The sequence below is a fragment of the Chiloscyllium punctatum genome, chromosome 9 (assembly GCF_047496795.1).
Source record: "Chiloscyllium punctatum isolate Juve2018m chromosome 9, sChiPun1.3, whole genome shotgun sequence".
Lineage (NCBI taxonomy): Eukaryota > Metazoa > Chordata > Chondrichthyes > Orectolobiformes > Hemiscylliidae > Chiloscyllium > Chiloscyllium punctatum.
The window spans coordinates 60,548,128-60,568,657 of record NC_092747.1 but is presented as its reverse complement, the minus strand read 5'-3'; the positions used below and the strand labels follow the sequence as shown (position 1 = coordinate 60,568,657).

The 20,530-nt window shown below is 41.0% G+C and overlaps 2 protein-coding genes across 5 annotated transcripts in view; one reads left to right on the top strand and one right to left on the bottom strand.

Moving 5' to 3' along the window:
• Positions 1-3,716: 3,716 nt before the first annotated feature.
• LOC140481457 (BTB/POZ domain-containing protein KCTD21-like) lies at positions 3,717-10,524 on the top strand. 4 transcript variants are annotated; one of them, XM_072577656.1, is made up of 3 exons: positions 3,717-3,828; positions 8,512-8,701; positions 9,147-10,524. In XM_072577656.1, the coding sequence occupies exon 3, from the start codon at positions 9,180-9,182 to the stop codon at positions 9,966-9,968; it is 789 nt and encodes a 262-aa protein (XP_072433757.1). In that variant the 5' UTR covers positions 3,717-3,828; positions 8,512-8,701; positions 9,147-9,179; the 3' UTR covers positions 9,969-10,524. The 4 variants fall into 4 exon arrangements, with proteins under 4 accessions (XP_072433757.1, XP_072433756.1, XP_072433758.1 ...); XM_072577655.1 differs by having other exon boundaries at positions 8,512-9,028; XM_072577657.1 differs by lacking the exon at positions 8,512-8,701.
• A 57-nt stretch (positions 10,525-10,581) lies between these two features.
• Positions 10,582-20,530, bottom strand: part of mitd1 (MIT, microtubule interacting and transport, domain containing 1) — a 58,946-nt gene continuing 48,997 nt past the window's right edge. The window contains exons 9-10 of the transcript XR_011961529.1: positions 16,939-17,093; positions 10,582-10,690 (exon numbers count right to left, since the gene is read on the bottom strand). The gene's annotated coding sequence lies outside the window, so the exon portion shown is untranslated. The remainder of the gene's footprint in view (positions 10,691-16,938; positions 17,094-20,530) is intronic.

Here is a 20,530-nt window from a genome sequence, read left to right as displayed (position 1 = left end):
AATGTCCATCGCTCTGCCTTCACTAATCCTCTTTGTCACTTCTTCAAAAAGCTCAATCAAATTAGTAAGACATGATTTCCCACACACAATGCTATATTGACGATCCCTAATCAGTCCAAATTTCCAAATACCTGTAAATTCTGTCTCTCAAGATCCCCTCCAACAACTTGCCCACCAATGATATCAGGCTCAGCAGTCTACAATTCACTGGCTTTTCCTTACCACCTTTCTTAATTCTAGCGTTATGCCATTATTTGGGAAGCTTGACTCATTTGATCCTGCCCTCGAAGACTGGGCACAGTACGCAGGAAGAATGCATTATTTTTTCTGATCAAATGACATTGGGGGGTTAGAAGAAAAGCAATGAGCTTTTTTGGTTATTTGAAGCCTAACTTCCCCTGAGACAATAGATACTAAAACCCTTCAAGAGTTGATGGATTTAGTTAAGGAATTTTAAGGATCCTAAGCCTCCTGTAATTCTGAGATGCTATCTGTTTTACTTCGCAATTTGAGAACTAGGAACCAGTAGTGGGATTTTCGACTAAAATAAGCTGACTGGCAGAGGCATGCGACTTTGGTTTAATCCTTAATGAGATGGTATGTGGGATTAATGATGTAACCTGACTAAAGTGCCTATTAGCTGAAGCTCAACTGAACATCAAACAGGCACTACATCATAGGCTTTATCATAGACATATGAGTTGCAGGGTATTCCAATGGAAATTGACACCCTCGCCAGTCTGACTGAGCTTGGGGAATACCACTTGAGTCAATGCAACTGCATAGCCTCATTCAGGATATATCCTGAACAGAGGGACCCTTGGTCTGTCCACAGCAAAACCCCAAAACACAGCTAAGTCTTGGCCAAATGGTTACAATTTTCTTCAGGATCAGGTCTAGCATGCCATTGTAGTTGTTGCTGGTATGCGGACATGAGACAGCAAAATAGCCCCATTAAACCTAAATTGAGTAAGAGAACTCATGGCGTTCAGGAGAGCGCATACCTTGGAAAGTCCATCTATATCTGGTTTGGAACAGTCAAATTGCTTACAATAATCTTCACATTTGAATAGTTTTGTTGTGTAGTTTTACACCCACATCCACATCAAATCCTGCCAAAACTGAAACAGGTGGTGGTGATGGGGAACCACAGGGCCATCACAACCAGAATTGAAACCTTCTTGGACCCAACAAGACCAGATCACCATAGAGGATAGGATATTATTATGGGGAGCAAGAATCATTGTCTTGAGCAAAGGTCACTGCAGATACTTGCTGAACTGCACCAGGGTCATCCAGGTGTTTCCAAAATGACGATATTGGTGAGAAGTAATGTCTGATGGCCAGAATTGGATGCAGACATAGTTGTGTTGGTGGGGCAGTGCCCAGAGTGCGAACAAGTACAAAAACTACTGTAGCAACAACCCCACATTCACGGGAATGGCCGGATAAACCCTGGACCCTGTTACATGTGGAAAATGCAGGCCCTTTCATGATTTCAGTTTTCTTAGTTCTTGTCAAAGTGGTTGGACATGCATGGGGGGGCGGGGAGGGTTAAGTGGCATCAGAAATGCCAACGCTGGACACAAGACTCCGCTAAGTGAGAGAGACATTTTACTTCAGGGGACGATTTGGTGTAGGAACCACAGGAATGGTCCTGCATGGGTATGGGCCATGATCAATGGGAGGTCAGGACCAGTGACGTGTAAACTTCGGGTAGGTGCGACAGTCGCGAACAAACAAGTGGACCATATGAAAGATGCAAACTCGCAATCAGTGCGGGAGTAAAAAAAGCTCAACTCCTTGACAGCCTTTCTGACTACTCTGGAACATGTGGTTTCTCCCTTTCTGTCAAGCATTAAAGATTCCTCAGAATCTGAGATGAACATGGCGGATGTCACCTCTTTGATGCCTTTGCTTCCTGAACAAGAGAATGAGTGTGCAAGAGCTGAGTCCAGTGCATTAGACATCACCCGTACCAGAGGCAGAGTGGGAGGAACCTGACCTGGTGCTAAAAGCTCCAGAGGAGCTACAAAAAAGAACCAGCCCATGTCCTCAGACTTAGAGGGTGAAGTATGTAGTCATTGAATATGAGTTCGCTGATTGGGGCTGTTAATCTGTGGCACTGGAAAAATACAGCAGATCAGGCAGCATCCGAGGAGAAGGACAGCAGGAATGAAGGACTTATGCTCGAAACGTCGAGTCTTCTGCTCCATGGATGCTGCCTGACCTGCTGTGCTTTTCAAATGCTACACACTTCAACTCTGATCTCCAGCATCTGCAGTCCTCACTTTCTCCTAGTCACTGTTAATCTGGTCCAATCCGGGAACTCTGGCTGACAGATATAAACAGGAGAGTTCTCACACCTGCACACACACACCATGGGTGCTGGGGAAAAAATAAGCACTACCGCAGTTAGGCGGTAGTGTGGGGGTTAAAAAAAAGAGCAGGAACGTGACAGGTCCAGGCAGCAGGCCATGGAGGGGGTCGTTAAGGCCGACTGCCTGCCCTTCTTCCGCAGTTACGTTAGGGCCCGGGTGTCCTTGGAGAAGGAGCATGCGGTGTCCACCAACACCCTAGAGTTGTTCAGGGAGATGTGGGCGCCGCAGGGAGTGGAGTGCATTATTTCCCCCTCCAACTCTATTTTGATTTAGTCCCTACCCTCCCCTTCACTGTTTTGATCACACAGCACTGCCCTTTGATGTGAAGGGCAGTGCTTGTCACTGGCCACTCGGGTATTTTCCTATCTTCCTGGTGGTGGAAATTGAATAAAGATTCGTGCACTAGAAAAAAAGAAACAAAACAGGAGAGTTAGAGGTTTTGTTCACTCTGAGAGCTGACTCTGAGGGACCTGAATCAGTGTCAAGGAGACTCTACGTGTAACTCAAGGGTGACTCTGGGAAGGACACCAACATCTGTGGAGTTATTTCACTAATCTCTTGGATGTGGGCGTAAAACTACACACAACTACTCGAATGTGAAGATTTTGGTAAAGATTCAATACATTCTCTTGGCAATGGCCCTGTGACAGTAGATGCATATCTCCCATGATAAATTAACAATTTAATTATCATGTATAAGCGATTTCAAAATATTCAAGATGTAGGGTCGTAACTTCACAATACAAAATAAAGCAACAAGGACACTGGAAATCTGAACGAAAATAAAAATTGCTGGAGAAACTCAGCAGGTCTGAAGAAACTGGAAATTTTAACTAAGTTTTCTTTTGCAGATGTTGAGTTTCTCCAGCAATTTTTTTGTATCATAATTTCAAAAATAATTTTACAAGTATAGACTACACTGCAAAAATACTCAGATTGCTACTTTGAAATATAGATACCACAAAGCGTTGCAACAATTTATTGATATCAACTCTGCGCATTAAAATCGTACGAAAATAATTTTGAGCTTATTAACACAAAAGACAACAAAATCCAATTATACAATGGGATCTAATACGTTAATCGTTTAAACGTTATTACTGAATACAAATATACTGTGGCAGCTTGGTCTATAATCATGACTCGTTTTAGCATCTCGGCACTCAGTTTTTTGGATATGCTACACTATTCGTTTCTCGGCAATTTTAATTCTGCCGACATCCAAAACCGAACAGATAGCCAACTACAGCGCTAATCACAGTAACCTTTTCTGGAAATAGGCACAACGCGCATGAGTGTTTGCGGTGCATTGTAGGCGTTGTAGTTCACTGTCTGGTGAGGGTTTGGTAATGTCACATAAACAACGGGCAATAAAACCACAAGGTCCAGAAGTTACTGCGCTACTAGCTTCCACCACGGGTTTGTCATGAAGTTGGGTTGATACAAGGTGAGTGCAGTGCACTGTACACAATACAGCCTTTGGTCCAGCAGCGTTTGGTCGCATTTCACATGTGCTTTATCTTTGGAGCGAACGGCTTTTCCAGAGGGAGGAAGTTAGGGGGAGGGGAGCTGTAATTGAAGGATGCATTTTGAAACAATGCAGTTTCACATTGCGGGGCCACAATCTTCTGGATAAAGTGCGTTTATTTTAGATAGATTTTTGAAAAATAAATTCTGCTTTAGATTTCATTTTCTCTGCGCACTAGAGTGACGAACAAAAAAAAATGCTTCTGCGCTATATGGTGGGTTGTTAGGACAAACCATGGGGCGACCGCTGTTATGTTTTTGCAGTGTTAAAGTTTGTAATATATTTAATATTTAACTGACAGACAAATTGACTATTGGGAAGCAAAATGAACACAGTAAACTTTAGAACTTAGATTTATATTTGGTGACAACATGTTGGAGCCAGCTTTTCATTGTGACATTTGTTGGCTTAAGAATTTGACAGGCTTTGAGTTTGAAATCCAAATAAACTAGGTTATTTATACCACTAAAGCAAAAACCCCTCTTTGTCATTATTTGTGGGAAAACTTAGAAAAATTAAGTAAAGACTGTTTCAGTGCTTTACACATATGGTAACTGCTGCCACTAGAACATTTCACTGAATTCTTGTTTTTTTCAGTTTCATGGTTATGTGAATGTTGCTGCCCTAATTGCTCTTAAAAAGGTAGTGAATGGCTGCCTTGTATTGCTGAACTCTGTATGCTATGCGTATCTGCACAGTGCTGTTAAGGGATATGTCATATCAACTAATGGCAGCTGCTGAGTGGGGGTAGTTGGCTGTGCCAAATCCTCTTCTATTTTATATTATGTTAAAAGAAATACATTAAACAAAATTAGTCTAACAGCACTCTAACAAGAATCAAAAAAGAAACATACAATATATTTTAACTTGAATTTGTATGAAGATAATCCAGCACTGCAGTAATGCACCCCTTCAGTGAGCATTGATTGTGGAAGGCCTAAAATGTAGCAATGGACACTGCATGCTCCCTTTCCAACAACATCTGAGCACAGATATAATCTAGTAGCTTGCTAAAATCATTTAACAAAAAACCTGGGAAGAGAGGCAAGCAGTCGGATAAGCAATTCCTTCCACAATCTTGGCCAGGAGCAGACTCACGAATGATTCCTGATCAAGGGCTTATGCCCGAAATGTCGATTCTCCTGCTCCTCGGATGCTGCCTGACCTGCTGTGTTTTTCCAGCACTACACTCTCGACTCACAAGTAGACAGGATGATTTAGAGGTAGACTGCCCTTTTCACGGAAAGCTGCATCTAATCACAACCAATTGCTGCCCAGTTGTATTAGCCGGTAGCTTCTGACATTAGACCTGAGACTCTGCCAGGTTCATGAATGCAGCACAGGAGACATTAGGAAGAGGAGTGTTGCTGAACAAAGAGACTTTGGAGTGCAGGTTCATACTTTCTTGAAAGTGGAATCGCAGATAGATAGGATAGTGAAGAAGGCATTTGGTATGCTTTCCTTTTGTCGGTCAGTGCATTGAAATAGCAGTCGGGAGGTCATGTTGCAGCTATACAGGACACTGGTTAGGCCACTTTTGGAATATTATGTGCAATTCTGGTCTCCTGCTACAGGAAGGATGTTGTGAAACTTGAAAGGGTTCAGAAAAGATTTACAAGGATGTTTCCAGGGTTGGAAGGTTTGAACTGTAGGGAGAAGCTGAATAGACAGCTATTTTCCCTGAAGTGTCGGAGGCTGAGGGGTGACCTCATAGAGGTTTATAAAATCATGAGGGGCATGGATAGGGTAAATAGACAAAATCTCTTCCCTGGGGTGGGGGAGTCCAGAACTAGAGGGCATAGATTTAGGGTGAGTGAGGAAAGATTTAGAAGAGACCAGAGGGGCAACTTTTCCACACAGGGTGGAGCATATATGGAATGAGCTGCCAGAGGAAGTGGTGTAGGCTGGTAGAATTACAACATTTTAAAGGGCATCTGGATGGGCATATGAATAAGAATGGTTTAGAGGCATATGGGCCAAATGCTGGCAAATGGGACTAGATTAACTTAGGATATCTGGTTAGCATGGATGTTTTGGACCAAAGGGTCTGTTTCTGTGCAGTATCTCTCTATGACTCTTCAGTGGAGAGAAGGTATGTCGCCACAGGAAGGGGGTTGGGTGCTGGCGATTTAGAAATTAGAGATGATGCATAACTGGAGAAATCTGCTGAATTGTGAGTCATTTTCAATGACTTCCTGCATGGCCATGGTCAGTGAATATATACAGGACATTAATGAGGCCTCTTCTAAACGCACTGTTACAGGAAGGATATTATTAAACTGGAGAGGGTTCAGAAGAGATTAACCAAGATGTTGCTGGCAATGGAATTAGAAAGAAAGGCTGATGAGGCTGGGACTTTTTTCATTAGAGCTTAAGAAGTTGAGGGGTAACTTTATAGAGGTCTATAAAATTATGAGGGGCATGGATAAGATGAATAGCAAAGGTCTTTTCCATAAGGTAGGGGAGTTCAAAACTAGGGGGCAAATTTTTAAGGTGAGGGGAGAAAGATTTAAAAAGGACATGTAAGGCAAGTTTTTTACACAGTGGTTAGTGTGAGGAATGAACTACCAGAGGAAGTGGAGAATGCAAGTACAGTTACACTGTTCAAAAGACATAAATAGGACAGATTTGGACGGATGTGAGCCAAACATAGACAAGGTGAGACTAGTTTAGTTTGGGAACATGGCCGTGTGGACTAGTTGGATCGAAGGGTCTGATTCCATGCTGTGTGACTCTGACATTGACTGCCCAAAGATCAAGAGTGTGGGACAAAAGTGCAGAAAATATATAGCAAATTTCCCTTTAAGAAAGAAGCCTTAGTCTACAGCAACACATATAAACATGGCCAATGGATTCCTTGTGGCCATAAAATTCCAGAATTGACTTCACCAAAGGTTACATGTGGTTTGCAATGTGTAACACATCCATAATGGATAGCAGTTGTACACCACTAGAGGTCTCTGTCACTGCTGGCTGGTATGAGGGAATGCCACAGTGTGTTCAGATGGCAAAGTGAAGGAGTTTGCAGCAGCAGCCCATACAGAAAAACCTGACACAAAGGACAAGGAGGGAATATCCTCCAGACTGCTCAAAATGTGGGACATGCATACTCCAAGAGGAACCTAGGGTCAATGTGAAATTCTATCCGAACAGGGAGTAGTACAAATGGAAATCAGCTGCAGACTTCAGTAACCTAAACACTTCTGGGTCAAGCATCATCATTGACCAGAACCTGGAATTGACCAGGCATGTAAATACAGTCTCTAGGAGAGCAAGTCAGAAGCCAGGTATTCTGCAGCATGTAATACACTTCCTGCCACCCCTACCCATCCATCACCACTCTGCCTGACCACCATCTACAAGGCATATCAGGAATGTGAGAGAATACTCACCACTTGCCTGGATGTGTGCAGCCCCAACAATCAAGAGGTTTGAAATCGTCCAGGAAAAAGCAATCCACTTGATTGGTATCATGCTTGATATTCATTCCCTTCATAACGGCACAGTGGCCATCAGTGTATATCATCAAGAAAATGTTCTGCAGTAAATGACCAATGCTTGGTTGGTCACACGTTCCAAACTCATGATCTCTACCACCTAGAAGGACAGGGGCTTAAGATGCATTTGGCAAAACCACTTACCTGCAAGGTCCCTGACTTTGAAATATGTCACTGTGGGAGTGTGGGTATCCCTATCACTAAAGGAAGCCATGGGTTCAAGAAGGCAGCTGACTACCATCTTCTCCAGGGTAATTAATGATGGGCAATAAATGCTGGCCCAGTAGTGGCATGCATGTCCCTTAAAATAATGAAGTATTTATAACACACAAACCAGTAACCTGGCCCAACAGGTCTGTGTTCATATTTGTGTTCCAAAGGGGCCTCCTCTCAGCTTGCAGCATCCTCCTATCAATTCAGTCTATCCTTTATAATATTTAGAATTGCAATATAGAAGTTTATTGAAGTGCTTTTACCCTTCAGCTCAGTTAAGATTTACATAAAAAAATACCCAGCACTATACTAATATCTTGATATTTATCTCACATTGAGGTTTTGATGTTATTTGAAAACTATGGAGCAGATGTTATTCCAGAAGGAAGAAATGGATAAAGTGAAATTCCATGAATATGCCCTGAAGTATGTGAAAGGGAGACAAAGAAATCAAAATAAACAAGACAATGCAGAAGTTTTTTTTAATTTTCATTGTAATCTCTTCTTGAAAGCATTGAATAGAAATCTGTTCCTAGGCTTTTTCTGAAGGGTTTTAGCAAGCTACGAGATTAGATGCCAGAAAGCTGCATCTAAAGCTCTGCTATTGCTAGTCTGTGCCTGGTTATGGACTAATCTTTCCAGTTTATATACCTTTTACCAACTTCGAGGTTGATCTGAAACTGACTTCAATATGACAGAATTAAGCAATCTGGAGTATTATAACAACACAGTATCAGAGTAGCACTGGTTGCCTGCAGTTACTTGAAATATCTAGTTTCCACAGAAGCAAACTATACCATGTAAACAAAAAGTTAGATTGTCGATATGTCAGTCATATGTTACAAATCGGAGTATAAACTGAATGCACTTTTTTCAATTCATTCCCTTCTAGATATCCGTTTTCTTCAGATAAACTACTCCTTAAAGTCATCTTCATTGGAAATGCATTGTATTGTAAAGCATGATATGGAGGTGCCAGTGTTGGACTGGGATGGACAAAGTTAAAAATCACACAATGCCCGGTTATAGTCCACCATGTTTATTTGGAAATACTAGCTTTTGGAGTGCTGCTCCTTCGTCAGGTAGCTAATAGGACACAGCATTTACAGTAAAAGATCAAAGTGTCATACAACTGATGCGATGTATTGAACCAACCTAGATTGCTGTGCAGCAGAATAGTTTTATGGCATCCATTTTCAGTTCGACTGTTAGTGTTGTATGTAAAATTAGAAGAAATCTTCACTTATTAATCATATTTCACAACAATTATTATAATGCACCTCAAGCAAAGCCAGTCCCATTTCTTTCCTGGACTGTTGGAAAACTAATAGAATCACAAGTGTTTCAAAATGCTTGACCAAGAATAGGAGGCTATGGATAAGAAGTTGCAACATGTTAACATCAAAGGGGTAATTGTGAAGGGATACAAAGAGCATTTTGTTTAACAGAATGGTTTTGATCGTTGTATTAAACATTGCTTTCATAAAATTTCTCTTTCTCTTTTTTGATCTTTTTCCTATAAAACAGATTGTAATAAATTAAGATACTACACAGTGGCAAATGAGAATGTCTGACCCTATAACGTTAAATGTAGGAGGAAAGCTATACACCAGTTCTCTAGCAACATTAACACGTTATCCAGACTCGATGCTGGGTATCATGTTCAGTGGGAAAATGCCCTCAACTAGTGATCAGCATGGTAACTTCTTCATTGACAGAGACGGGAAAATATTTCGATACATTCTAAATTTTCTGCGCACATCAAATCTCGACCTTCCAGATGATTTTCAAGAAGTGGGGCTGTTGAAAAGAGAAGCTGATTTTTACCAGATCCAGCCTTTGATACATGCTTTGCAAGAAAGAGAATCTGAAAATGCCAAAGCAGAAAGAAATGCAATGCTCAACATTACTCTTGATCAGAGACTGCAGACTGTTTATTTTACAGTTAAACCAGCCCCACAAATGTACAATTTAACCTCATGTAGCACAGAGGTCTTTGATGCAAATATATTTTGCACGTCAGCTGAATTCTTGAAACATTTGAGCTCTAAGTTTTGTTACTTTGTGAATGGTAAACTTTTACCAATTGGCTATGAGAAAAAAGATCCATACCATTTGACACTACAATGGGTTGGACATGTGGCTGTACTGCCTGAAGATGAATATACAAGACAAAACTTAAAAAGATTATGGATTGCACCTACAAATGAGCAAGTTAACAATTTTCAGTTATTTGTAGAGGAAGTGTTAAAAACAGCAATGAGTGATGGATTCCATGTGGATTCATTACAGCCAGATTCCTCTGATTTTATGAATTATAAGGTACTACGTTTAGTCCGGTATAAATAAAACTTGTCATTTAAACTATTAATTATTACATGTTTCTTACTGTGTAACAGTATAAGCCTTAAGCTTCTCCTATTCCCCCTACCCAAACTGTATGGCACTTTAGATTCAGGATTGCTGCATTTATCTATATTGTGTTTATTGCTTTAAACAATGAAAGTCTAACAATATAAAATGTGTGCCAGTAGTTTATTTAATCATAACGCTGGCAAACTCTGCCACTAGTTCAAACTATTTAGTTGTGCCCTGACATTTGCAATTCTTGTATGACTATGTAGATACTAGTTTGCACTGGATTTTTAGCTTTCACATTTTTCAGCAGAAATATATAGTACAAAAAATGCTTCTTACGCTGTCCAAATTTAATGTTCCATTTTTGGAAAATTATCTTTGATAATTCAATATCAGATATTTTATTGGACATTAAGTCATACTGTATATATCAGTTAAAGTACACAAACAAAACCTTAAAGTATTTGTTTAACAATGGAAAATGATACAATGTTTTGTATCAAGTCTTATAGAATCATAAAAATTTACAGTGCAGAAGGAAACCATTTGCCCTATTATGTCTGTATCGGCTCCCAAAAAACTTACCTAGCTCATCCCATTCTCCAGCCCTCTAAATTCACACTTGCAAACATAAATCCAGTTCTCTTTTGAAGCATTCTTTGGAATCCGTCTCTGCCACTCTGCCAGGCAGCACATTCCAAATCCTAACAAATCTAAGAGAAGACCATCTTAGTGATGAAATAAAACAAACAAGAAAATCTAAAACCTCTTCAAACTGATCAAGTTAATGTAAAATAATTTTATTGGGGATGCAGTTGATTTTGGGCACAATGTCTGCATTTACAACATGGCTTGTAGACAACAAATGTCTGTTTTGAAGCTGTAAATTTCTCATCGTACCTGTTATTCATTTCTGTGGGTATCTTGGTCATCGGTATTTTGCTGTTTCATTCTGTATTTTAATACATTTACCCACTGGCATTTAATTTTAAAACGAAGCAAATGGGCCCAAATATTTTATTCTGCCTTTCAGCTCTGTATTATACTTATCCTGAAAATTTGCATAGATATGATTAAAAACAAGTAATTTTCATGATATGGATTGTGTTAATTAACATACTTTTGAAATAACATAGTTAATGCATTATTAGCATAAATTAATGAGTGGGAAGGAAGGCAACAGGACAACTTAGCAGGACCTCTGTTGGGTCAACAGTGGCTCTTGACAAGTTGCACTTATATTTACAAATTACCTGTATAAAACATTTAAGCAAAAGGTGTATAGGGTTTGATTTTCCAGACCATTTATAAATTTTTTTGATAAAATAACTTTGGTAGTAGAGAACTTTAATATTCCTGTAAAAAGGCACATTTTGTCAAAGGTCTTTGTCTAGCAATAATCAGAACATTTTGCAAGATTATAATTTCAAGGGGAAATGAAGACTCCTGTTGCATGAGTAAAAATTGCACAATTGTTGGTAAGTTGTTGATATAGGTGTTGCCATGGACAATGCACCCAATAATGGTTATTATCAGGTTATATGCCAGGTATTGTTAAATTTTAAATCAGGCAGGTTAATACTGGTCAGCACGTTTTCCTGAAAAGCAAAACAAGTGAATGCCTAACACCTATTTTGTTGAGGTGAAACAGATGCAATGGTCATAACTTTTTTTTTGCTACAAAGCCATGGCCCTGTGCATTAATATACATTGCTTCTAATATTTGCAAGTATACCACACTGACAATTCTACTGACAATCCTAAAATGGTAGTGAGAGTAATTCCTTGCATACTCAAGATTATTCAGTAAATGTCCAATTGCAGATCTAATGTTAAGACTGTTGAGTTTTGCATGCGTAAACCAGATGGTTTAGATCACTACCTTGCTTGTTGTGAACAGTGAGAGACATGTTATTTGATACAATCTTCTAGTCTTAGGGATATGCAACCTACATATCATAACTGATGTCACGGTGGTGCTGAAATTCATATTTGTATGATAGACGGAATGTCTTTTTGGCTTGACGGTAGCATCATCCTGTTAGTGGTGAACACAATTAGCTGCGACTACATAAAGTGAAACAGCAAGTTTCACCTATTGCTTACACATTTGAGATATCACACCATTGCAGGATAAGCTGAGGTAGATTGTGCACCAGGAGTGATTATCTTGGGGCCTGTGTCAAGTGCAATATACAATAAAACATGGTCTGATCAGGGTAGCAATTTTCTTGCAGGATAGCTTTGCACCTAATTTCTGCGTCAAACTTGCACAATGAATAAATGGTTCTGGCTTTACTTACGAGGTCAGTTTTTTAATGCTCAGAACTGTAGGAATCCTGTGCTAATTAGTGACGATAGATTTGCGGTAGACAGTGATTGAGAACAAACTCTGACCGATTTCTCGATGAGGATATCAAGGAAAGGGAGCTTATTTTTCTGTTCCATTTCATGTGAATTTGAGCATAAGATGGAGCTTATTAAGAAAATTCTTACATGCAGGTGTGGATTCAAATATAGCAAATGAGAAATAAGAAAGGGATGATCACCTTATTGGGATTGAATTATAGACCTCCTAATAGTCAGAGGGAAATTGAGAAACAAACTTGTAAGGAGATCTCCGCTATCTGTAAGAATTATAGGGTAGTTATGGTCGGGGATTTTAACTTTCCAAACATAGACTGGGATTGCCATAGTGTTAAAGGTTTAGATGGAGAGGAATTTCTTAAGTGCATACAAGACAATTTTCTGATTCAGTATGTGGATGTACCTACTAGAGAAGGTGCAAAACTTGACCTACGCTTGGGAAATAAGGCAGGGCAGATGACTGAGGTGTCAGTGGGGGAGCACTTTGGGGCCAGTGACCATAATTCTATTTGTTTTAAAATCGTGATGGAAAAGGATAGACCAGATCTAAAAGTTGAAGTTCTAAACTGGAGAAAGGTAAGAACTTTCGAAAGCTGATTGGAGGCGGATGTTCGCAGATAAAGAGATGGCTGGAAAATGGGAAGCCTTCAGAAATGAGATAACAAGAATCCAGACAAAGTATATTCCTGTCACGGTTAAAGGGGAGGCTGGAAGGTATAGGGAATGCTGGATAACTAAAGAAATTGAGGGTTTGGTTAAGAAAAAGAAGGAAGCATATGTCAGGATAGATCGAGTGAATCCTTAGAGTATAAACGAAGTAAGAGTATACCTAAGAGGGAAGTCAGGAGGGCAGAGCAGTAGATGTGATCTATATGGACTTCAGCAAGGCGTTTGACAAGGTTCCCCATGCGACACTGATTAGCAAGGTTAGATCTCCTGAAATAAAGGGAGAACTAGCCATTTGGATACAGAACTGGCTCAAAGGTAGAAGACAGAGGGTGGTGGTGGAGGGTTGTTTTTCAGACTGGAGGCCTGTGACCAGTGGAGTTCCACAAGAATCGGTGCTGGGTCCTCTACTTTTTGTCATTTACATAAATGATTTGGATGCAAACATAAGAGGTACAGTTAGTAAGTTTGCAGATGACACCAAAATTGGAGGTGTAGTGGACAGCGAAGAGGGTTACCTGAGATTACAACAGAATCTGGACCAGATGGGCCAATGGGCTGAGAAGTGGTAGATGGAGTTTAATTCAGATAAATGCGAGGTGCTGCATTTTGGGAAAGCAAATCTTAGCAGGACTTCTATGCTTAATGGTAAGGTCCTAGGGAGTGTTGCTGAACAAAGAGACCTTGGAGTGCAGGTTCATAGCTCCTTGAAAGTGGAGTCGCAGGTAGATAGGATAGTGAAGGCGGCGTTTGGTATGCTTTCCTTTATTGGTCAGAGTATTGAGTACAGGAGTTGGGAGGTCATGTTGCGGCAGTACAAGACATTGGTTAGGCCACTGTTGGAAAATTGCATGCGTATCCTATCGTAAAGATGTTGTGAAACATGAAAGGGTTCAGAAAAGATTTACAAGGATGCTTCCAGGGTTGGAGGATTTGAGCTAAAGGGAGAGAATGAACAGGCTGGGGCTGTTTTCCCTGGAATGTCAGAGGCTAAGGGGTGACCTTATAGAGGTTTACAAAATTATGAGGGGCATGGATCGGGTAAATAGGCAAAGTCTTTTCCCTGGGGTCGGGGAGTCCAGAATTAGAGGGCATAGGTTTAGGGTGAGAGGGGGAAAATATAAGAGACACCTAGGGGGCAACCTTTTCACGCAGAGGGTGGTACTTGTATGGAATGAGCTACCAGAGGAAGTGGTGGAGGCTGGTACAATTGCAACATTTAAGAGGCATTTGGATGGGTATATGAATAAGAAAGGTTTGAAGGGATATGGGCCAGGTGCTGGAAGGTGGGACTAGATTGGATTGGGATGTCTGGTCAGCATGGACGAGTTGGACCGAAGAGTCTGTTTCCACGCTGTGCATCTCTGACTGTATGAATAAATACTCATGTTAGAGGCTGCTGAAGTGAGGTTAAAAGCCTATGGTTGGGAAAATGCCACGCAGGTAGGGGAAATATATGATTCATATCACAGTCAGGTGAAATCAGATTAATGCAACAGGGAGAATCTATTTTGTTAGGTGGGATTCAGAGGGTTTCATTACCAATTTACAGCAGAACAGCAGTCAGAAGTGATTGAGAAGGCTCAAAGGTCAGTTGAACCCCCAGAGAACAAAACGGTTGATGGATGGGTATATGAATAGAAAGGGTTTGGAGGAATACGGGCCGGTGCTGGCAGGTGGGACTAGATTGGGTTGGGATATTTGGTCGGCGTGGACAGGTTGGACTGAAGGGTCTGTTTCCATGCTGTACATCTCTATGACTCTATGACTGTATCATTACTATCGGAACTTTGTCAGGTGTAGAAGGTTAGGTATCATTCCATCGAAGAGATGTTTCTCATGGAACCCAACACAAGGTATTTGCGAGTGCTGGGGAATCCCCCAGCAACACCATCTTTTTGGATGTGCAATATTGATGTAACTGACACTGAACTGACAGTGATGGTGACTCTGTGGCTAGCACTGCTGCCTCACAGCGTTAGGAACCTGGGTTCAATTCTAGCCTTGTGTGACTGTCTGCTTGGAGTTTGCATGTTCACTCTATGTCTGCCAGGTGCTCTGGTTTACTCCCAACAGGCCAATGATTTGCAAGTTAAATGCAGTGGCCATGCTTAAATGCATGATGATAGGGATCGGGTAGGGGCTGGGTTTGGGTGGGATGCACTGACCCTCTGCACAGCCTCTTTCTGCACTGTCGGAATTCTGTGAACTGAATTGCACAAGTTGCTGAGTTCATAAGTTCAACAAATATTAATTCACTCCAAGTGCCAGATCTAGATCACCATGATATCGTTCTGCAGTGCAGCTGTCAATGCCTTCTTTGAGAGGTACAGTCAGTTGTCTAGCTGTATTAGTTAAGCACATGTACACTGGATTGCTATTCATATACAAATCCTATATGGTCACAGAATCATCCAGTTATACAACACAGATATAGGCCCTTCAATCCATTTTGTCCACACCAACTCATCCTAAACTGATCTCGTCCCATTTGCCAGCATTTGGCCCATATCCTTCTAAATCCTTCCTATTCATTTACCCATCTAGATGCCTTTTAAATGTTATAATTTTACCTGCTTCCACTACCTCTGACAGCTCATTCTATACACTGACCACAATCTGTGTGAAAAAGTTGCCCCTCTGGTCCCTATTAAATTTTTCCCCTCTCACATCAAATCTATGCTCTATAGTTTTGGAATACCCTACTATGGGGAGGAAAAAAAAGGCTGTTCATGCTATCCATGCCCCTCATAATTGTGTAAACTTCTATAAAGTCACTACTCAGCCCTTGCTGCTCCAGGGAAAAAAGCTTCAGCCTCCCTACAGCTCAAAACCTGCAATGCAAACAACACCCTCGTAAAAGTCTCTGAACCCTTTCAAGTTAAACAGCATCTTTACTGTAATCTTTCATTTTACAAGTGGTTTTGAGCAAGATCTCTATGTATCAATTCACCCAACTATTTGACCAGTTCATGTTGTGCAGAACCCTATTATAAATGTCACCTGGCTGTTCATTGCTTTTAAACAAGTCCAGTAAGCACTTTGTTTGCTTTCAAATAAGATTATTCAGCCATTCTAACAGATAGGTCCAAATTTATCATTAAGAATGATATTGATTTTGTTAGTGTTGACTTTGTTGACATTGTCATGCTCATTAAGGATGACTATTCTAGTCCCTATGTCACATTTACTAGTATGCATGTCTGTGTTGGCCTTGAGGCCTTGCAATGCTGCTGGACATTCACAATGCATATGAAGTTAGGACAAGTAATTCAAAACCTGATCATCATCAAGGATACACTGCCTTGTTTATAAAATGACTTGTATCAGAATGGTGCCTTATGCAAAACCAGAAGAATGCTGGGCTGTTACTAGACACACAAAAGGACCTGCTGTGAAAAAGATTAATCTACTTTGAAAAGCATAGTCATGCAAGTTATTATTGATGAGCAGGAGTTGAGGAGGAAATAAGTAACCTACAGAGTAAAGACAATGGAATAATTCTGATCATAAATGTTTTCATTACTGCAGGGCCACATGCATATATACTCCTTATTTGCTCACAAGATATCTAACACTTAAGGCTGTGAAAAGAAAATGGACAAAAATAGAAAGTAAGTTATTTAAAAACAATTAAATAAATTTGTGACTGGGCAACTGGTTAGAATAGGATTTGAAAACAAAGTGAAAGGGCCAAAGTAGAAGGAAGACATACCAACAATTATAAGAGTGATAGATAACAATGTATTAATGCATGACCACTGGATATTTTTATTACATCTTGACATTTAAATTAAAAAGTACCTTTTACATAAGTTTTTTTTAAAAATTTCTCAACCATGGTTGAAACTCGTCTTGCTGAGACAAGTAACAAGTGATCGTACCTTGGCTGAATTACTCAAAGCAGCAATAAACACATTGTTTTTACCTAGTCTTGTGAGGTGGACACAATGACTGCAGATGCTGGAAATCCGATTCTGGATTAGTGGTGCTGGAAAAGCACAGCAGTTCGGGCAGCATCTAAGGAGCAGTAAAATCGACGTTTTGGGCAAAAGCCCTTCATCAGGAATATAGGCAGAGTGCCTGAAGGGTGGAGAGATAAAGATTAGAACCTATTATTAATCTTAAAGTTCCAAATGCAATTATTCATAATGATCTCCTCTTAGATTAAAGAAGGCACATTTGTTCATGAATATAACTGTGCTTTTGAAAGGAGTATATTTTTTATTAGATTACTTACAGTGTGGAAACAGGCCCTTCGGCCCGACCCTCCGAAGAGCAACCCACCCAGACCCATTCCCCTACATTTACCCCTTCACCTAACACTACGGGCAATTTAGCATGGCCAATTCACCTAACCTGCACATTTTTGGACTGTGGGAGGACACCGGAGCACCTGGCGGGAACCCACGCAGACATAGGGAGAACGTGCAAACTCCACCTAGGCAGTAGCCTGAGGCAGGAATTGAATCTGGGTCTCTGGTGCTGTGAAGCAGTAGTGCTAACCACTGTGCCACCACTGCCTTGGTAAGAATGTTTGTTTCAGTGCCTTGGCATCACATTAAATACGTAACTGGATTTAGTGGTAGTAGCCAATTTTGCAGCATCCTTTGAAATAAACATCCATGCAATGGCTATGTAATTCCTGAAAATTTGCCTTGACTAGGTTGTTTTATTATTGTTAATATTATCTATTATTTAGTAGACAAAGTTTACATTTGTTGCTTTCGGAAACATGCACAAGCATTTTGGAGCTGGAGCTGACCAGGAGCAAACAGAGAGCAGTCTGGGAAGGTAAGAGATTCTGATTTGAAACAATTTCAACTGAGGAGAAACTAAAAAGTGACATCACAGGAGGGCTGTGATTTGATTGGTTAATAAGGGAGTCTGCTGAATTTGAATCTGTATTAATTTGAATCTTGTTAATTTATTGGTTACAAAGTGCATAAGCAAAGATACAAAAAGTTAAAATTTTAAAAAACAAATTCAAAACTAATCAAATAAAATAAGGACGGAGGGTCAGGTGATGTGTTCTTGCTGCATGATGTGGGAGCTGGTGGACCCCATTGTGGTGCCCAGTGACCATGTCTGTAGTAAGTATTGGTTTCTGGAAGAACTCTGGCTCAGAGGTGATGAGTTGGAGACTGAGGTTCAAACATTGTGACACATCAAGGAGGCGAAGAGTTCCTGGATGCTGTGTTTCAGGAGATAGTCACACCATTTACATAACTAACTCAAATTCACCCAGTGGTCAGGGACAGGAGGGTGTGGCTGTGAGTTGAGGCAGGCAGAGGGTTCCCGGGGGTGGAGTTGCAGGAGCCTCAGTCCCTGTCTTTGACCAACAGGTTTAAGGGTTTTGCTCCCTGTATGCTCGCGAATGGGGACTGCAGGAAGGATGAACCAACTGACCGCAATACTGTGGTGCAGGGACCCATTCAAGTGGGGGGAGAGAAGAGAAATGTTGTTGTAATTGGGGGTAGTATAGTTAGAGGCATAGACACTGTTATCTCTGACCCGGATCAAGAGTCCCGAAGGTTGTGTTGCCTGCCTGGTGGTCAGGCTCAGGATACCTCTTCTGGGCTGCAGAGGAACCTGGAGTGAGAGGTTAAAGATCCAGTGATCATGGTCCACATAGGTACCAATAACATAAATAAAACTAGGGCAGAGGTTCTGTTAAGGGAGTATAAATAGCTAGGCGCTAAATCAAAAAGCCAAACCAAAAAGATAATAATCTCTGGATTACTATCTGAGCCACAAACTAATTGGCACAGGGTCAATAAGATTAAGCAGGCAAATGCGTGGTTCACAGATTGGTGTGGGAGAAATGGGTTTGGAATCATGGGACATTGGCACCAATACTGGAGAAGAAGGGACCTGCTCCAATGGCGGTGTCTTCATCTGAACTGTGTCAACCCAAGTCCTAGCGAATCACTTAACTCGGCCTGTAGACAGGACTTTAAACTAAATGGGAGCCGGGGGGGGGGGGGGGGGGGGGGGGGAGAGGGGCTCAGTTATTGGACGAATTACAAAACCTGAATTAAAGGAAGAGGTAAGAGTGCAGAACTCAGAAGAGATTATTAAAATCTCCAGCACAGACACAAATAGGAAAGAGTGTATGGGCAGGATTAGCAATCAGACTGGACAAATGAATGACAATGACGAGACAGACAGTTAATACAGGACAAGAAGTATTATATTTGAATGTACACAGTATAAGGAGGAAGGTAAATGAGCTTATGCTCAGATAGAAATTGGCAGGCATGACGTGGTGGGCATCACATAGATGTGGCTGCAAGGGGATCATGATTGCGAGCTGAATATTCAAGGATATTGAAAAGATAAGGGGGTCGGGTTGCCTTATTAGTAAGAAATTAAATTAAATCAATAGTAAGAAACAAAATAGGGTCAGATGGAGTAGAGTCTGTGTAGGTAGAATTGAGGAAACACAAAGGTTTAAAAATAACCATAGTTGGAATTATACCTAGGCCTCCAAATAGTAGTCAGGAGCTGGGGCACAAGATACACCAGGAGGTAGAAAAGATGTGCAGGCAAGGCAAAGTTACAGTGATCATGGGGGATTTCAATATGCAGTGGACTGGGAAAATCAGGTTGGTAGCGCATTGCAAGGAAAGGAATTTGTGGAATGTGTATGAGATGGCTTTTTGGAGCAGCTTGTGGTGGAGCCGACTAGGGAACTGGAATACTGGATATAGTGTTGTACAATGAAGCAGACTTGGTGATAGAACCCTGAGGAGGCAGTGATCATAATATGATTGAGTTTACTCTGCAATTTGAGAGGGAGTAAATAGAATCAGAGGTAACGGTATTACAGCTGAATACAGGCAATACAGAGGCATGAAGGAGGAGCTGGGTAGAATTGACTGGGAGAGAAGCCTAGCAGGAAAGACAGTGGAACAGCAATGGCAGGAGTTTCTGGGAGTAATTCAGGAGACACAGCAGAGATTCAACCTGAGGAAAAAAAAACATGGTACAGGGAGGTTGAGGATGAGGAGAAAGTGAGGACTGCAGATGCTGGAGATCAGAGCTGAAAATGTGTTGCTGGAAAAGCGCAGCAGGTCAGGCAGCATCCAAGGAGCAGGAGAATCGACGTTTTGGGCATGGGTCCTTCTTCAGGAAGGTTGAGGCAACCATGGCTGACTAGGGAAGTCAGGAATAGCATAAAAGCAAAAGAGAAAGCATATAACGTGGCGAAGGGCAGTGGGAAACCAGAGGATAGGGAAGCACCCAAAGACCAACAAAGGGCATCAAGAAAAGAATAAGGAGGGAGAAGATTAAATACGAAGGTAAGCTAGCCAGTAATATAAAGGAAGACTCTAAGAGTTTGTTTAGATACATAAAGGACAAAAGTGTAATTGGGCCACTGGAAAATGATGCTGGAGAGATAGTAGTGGGGAACAATGACTGAGGAACTAAGTAATTACTTCACATCAATCTTCACAGTGAAAGACACAAGTAAATCCCAAAAATTCAACAATTTGAGGGGGCAAAGCTGAGTATGG

What these genes read in the sequence shown, in the direction of transcription:
- LOC140481457 (XM_072577657.1), top strand. Translation starts at nt 9,180, where the DNA reads ATGAGAATGTCTGACCCTATAACGTTAAATGTAGGAGGAAAGCTATAC.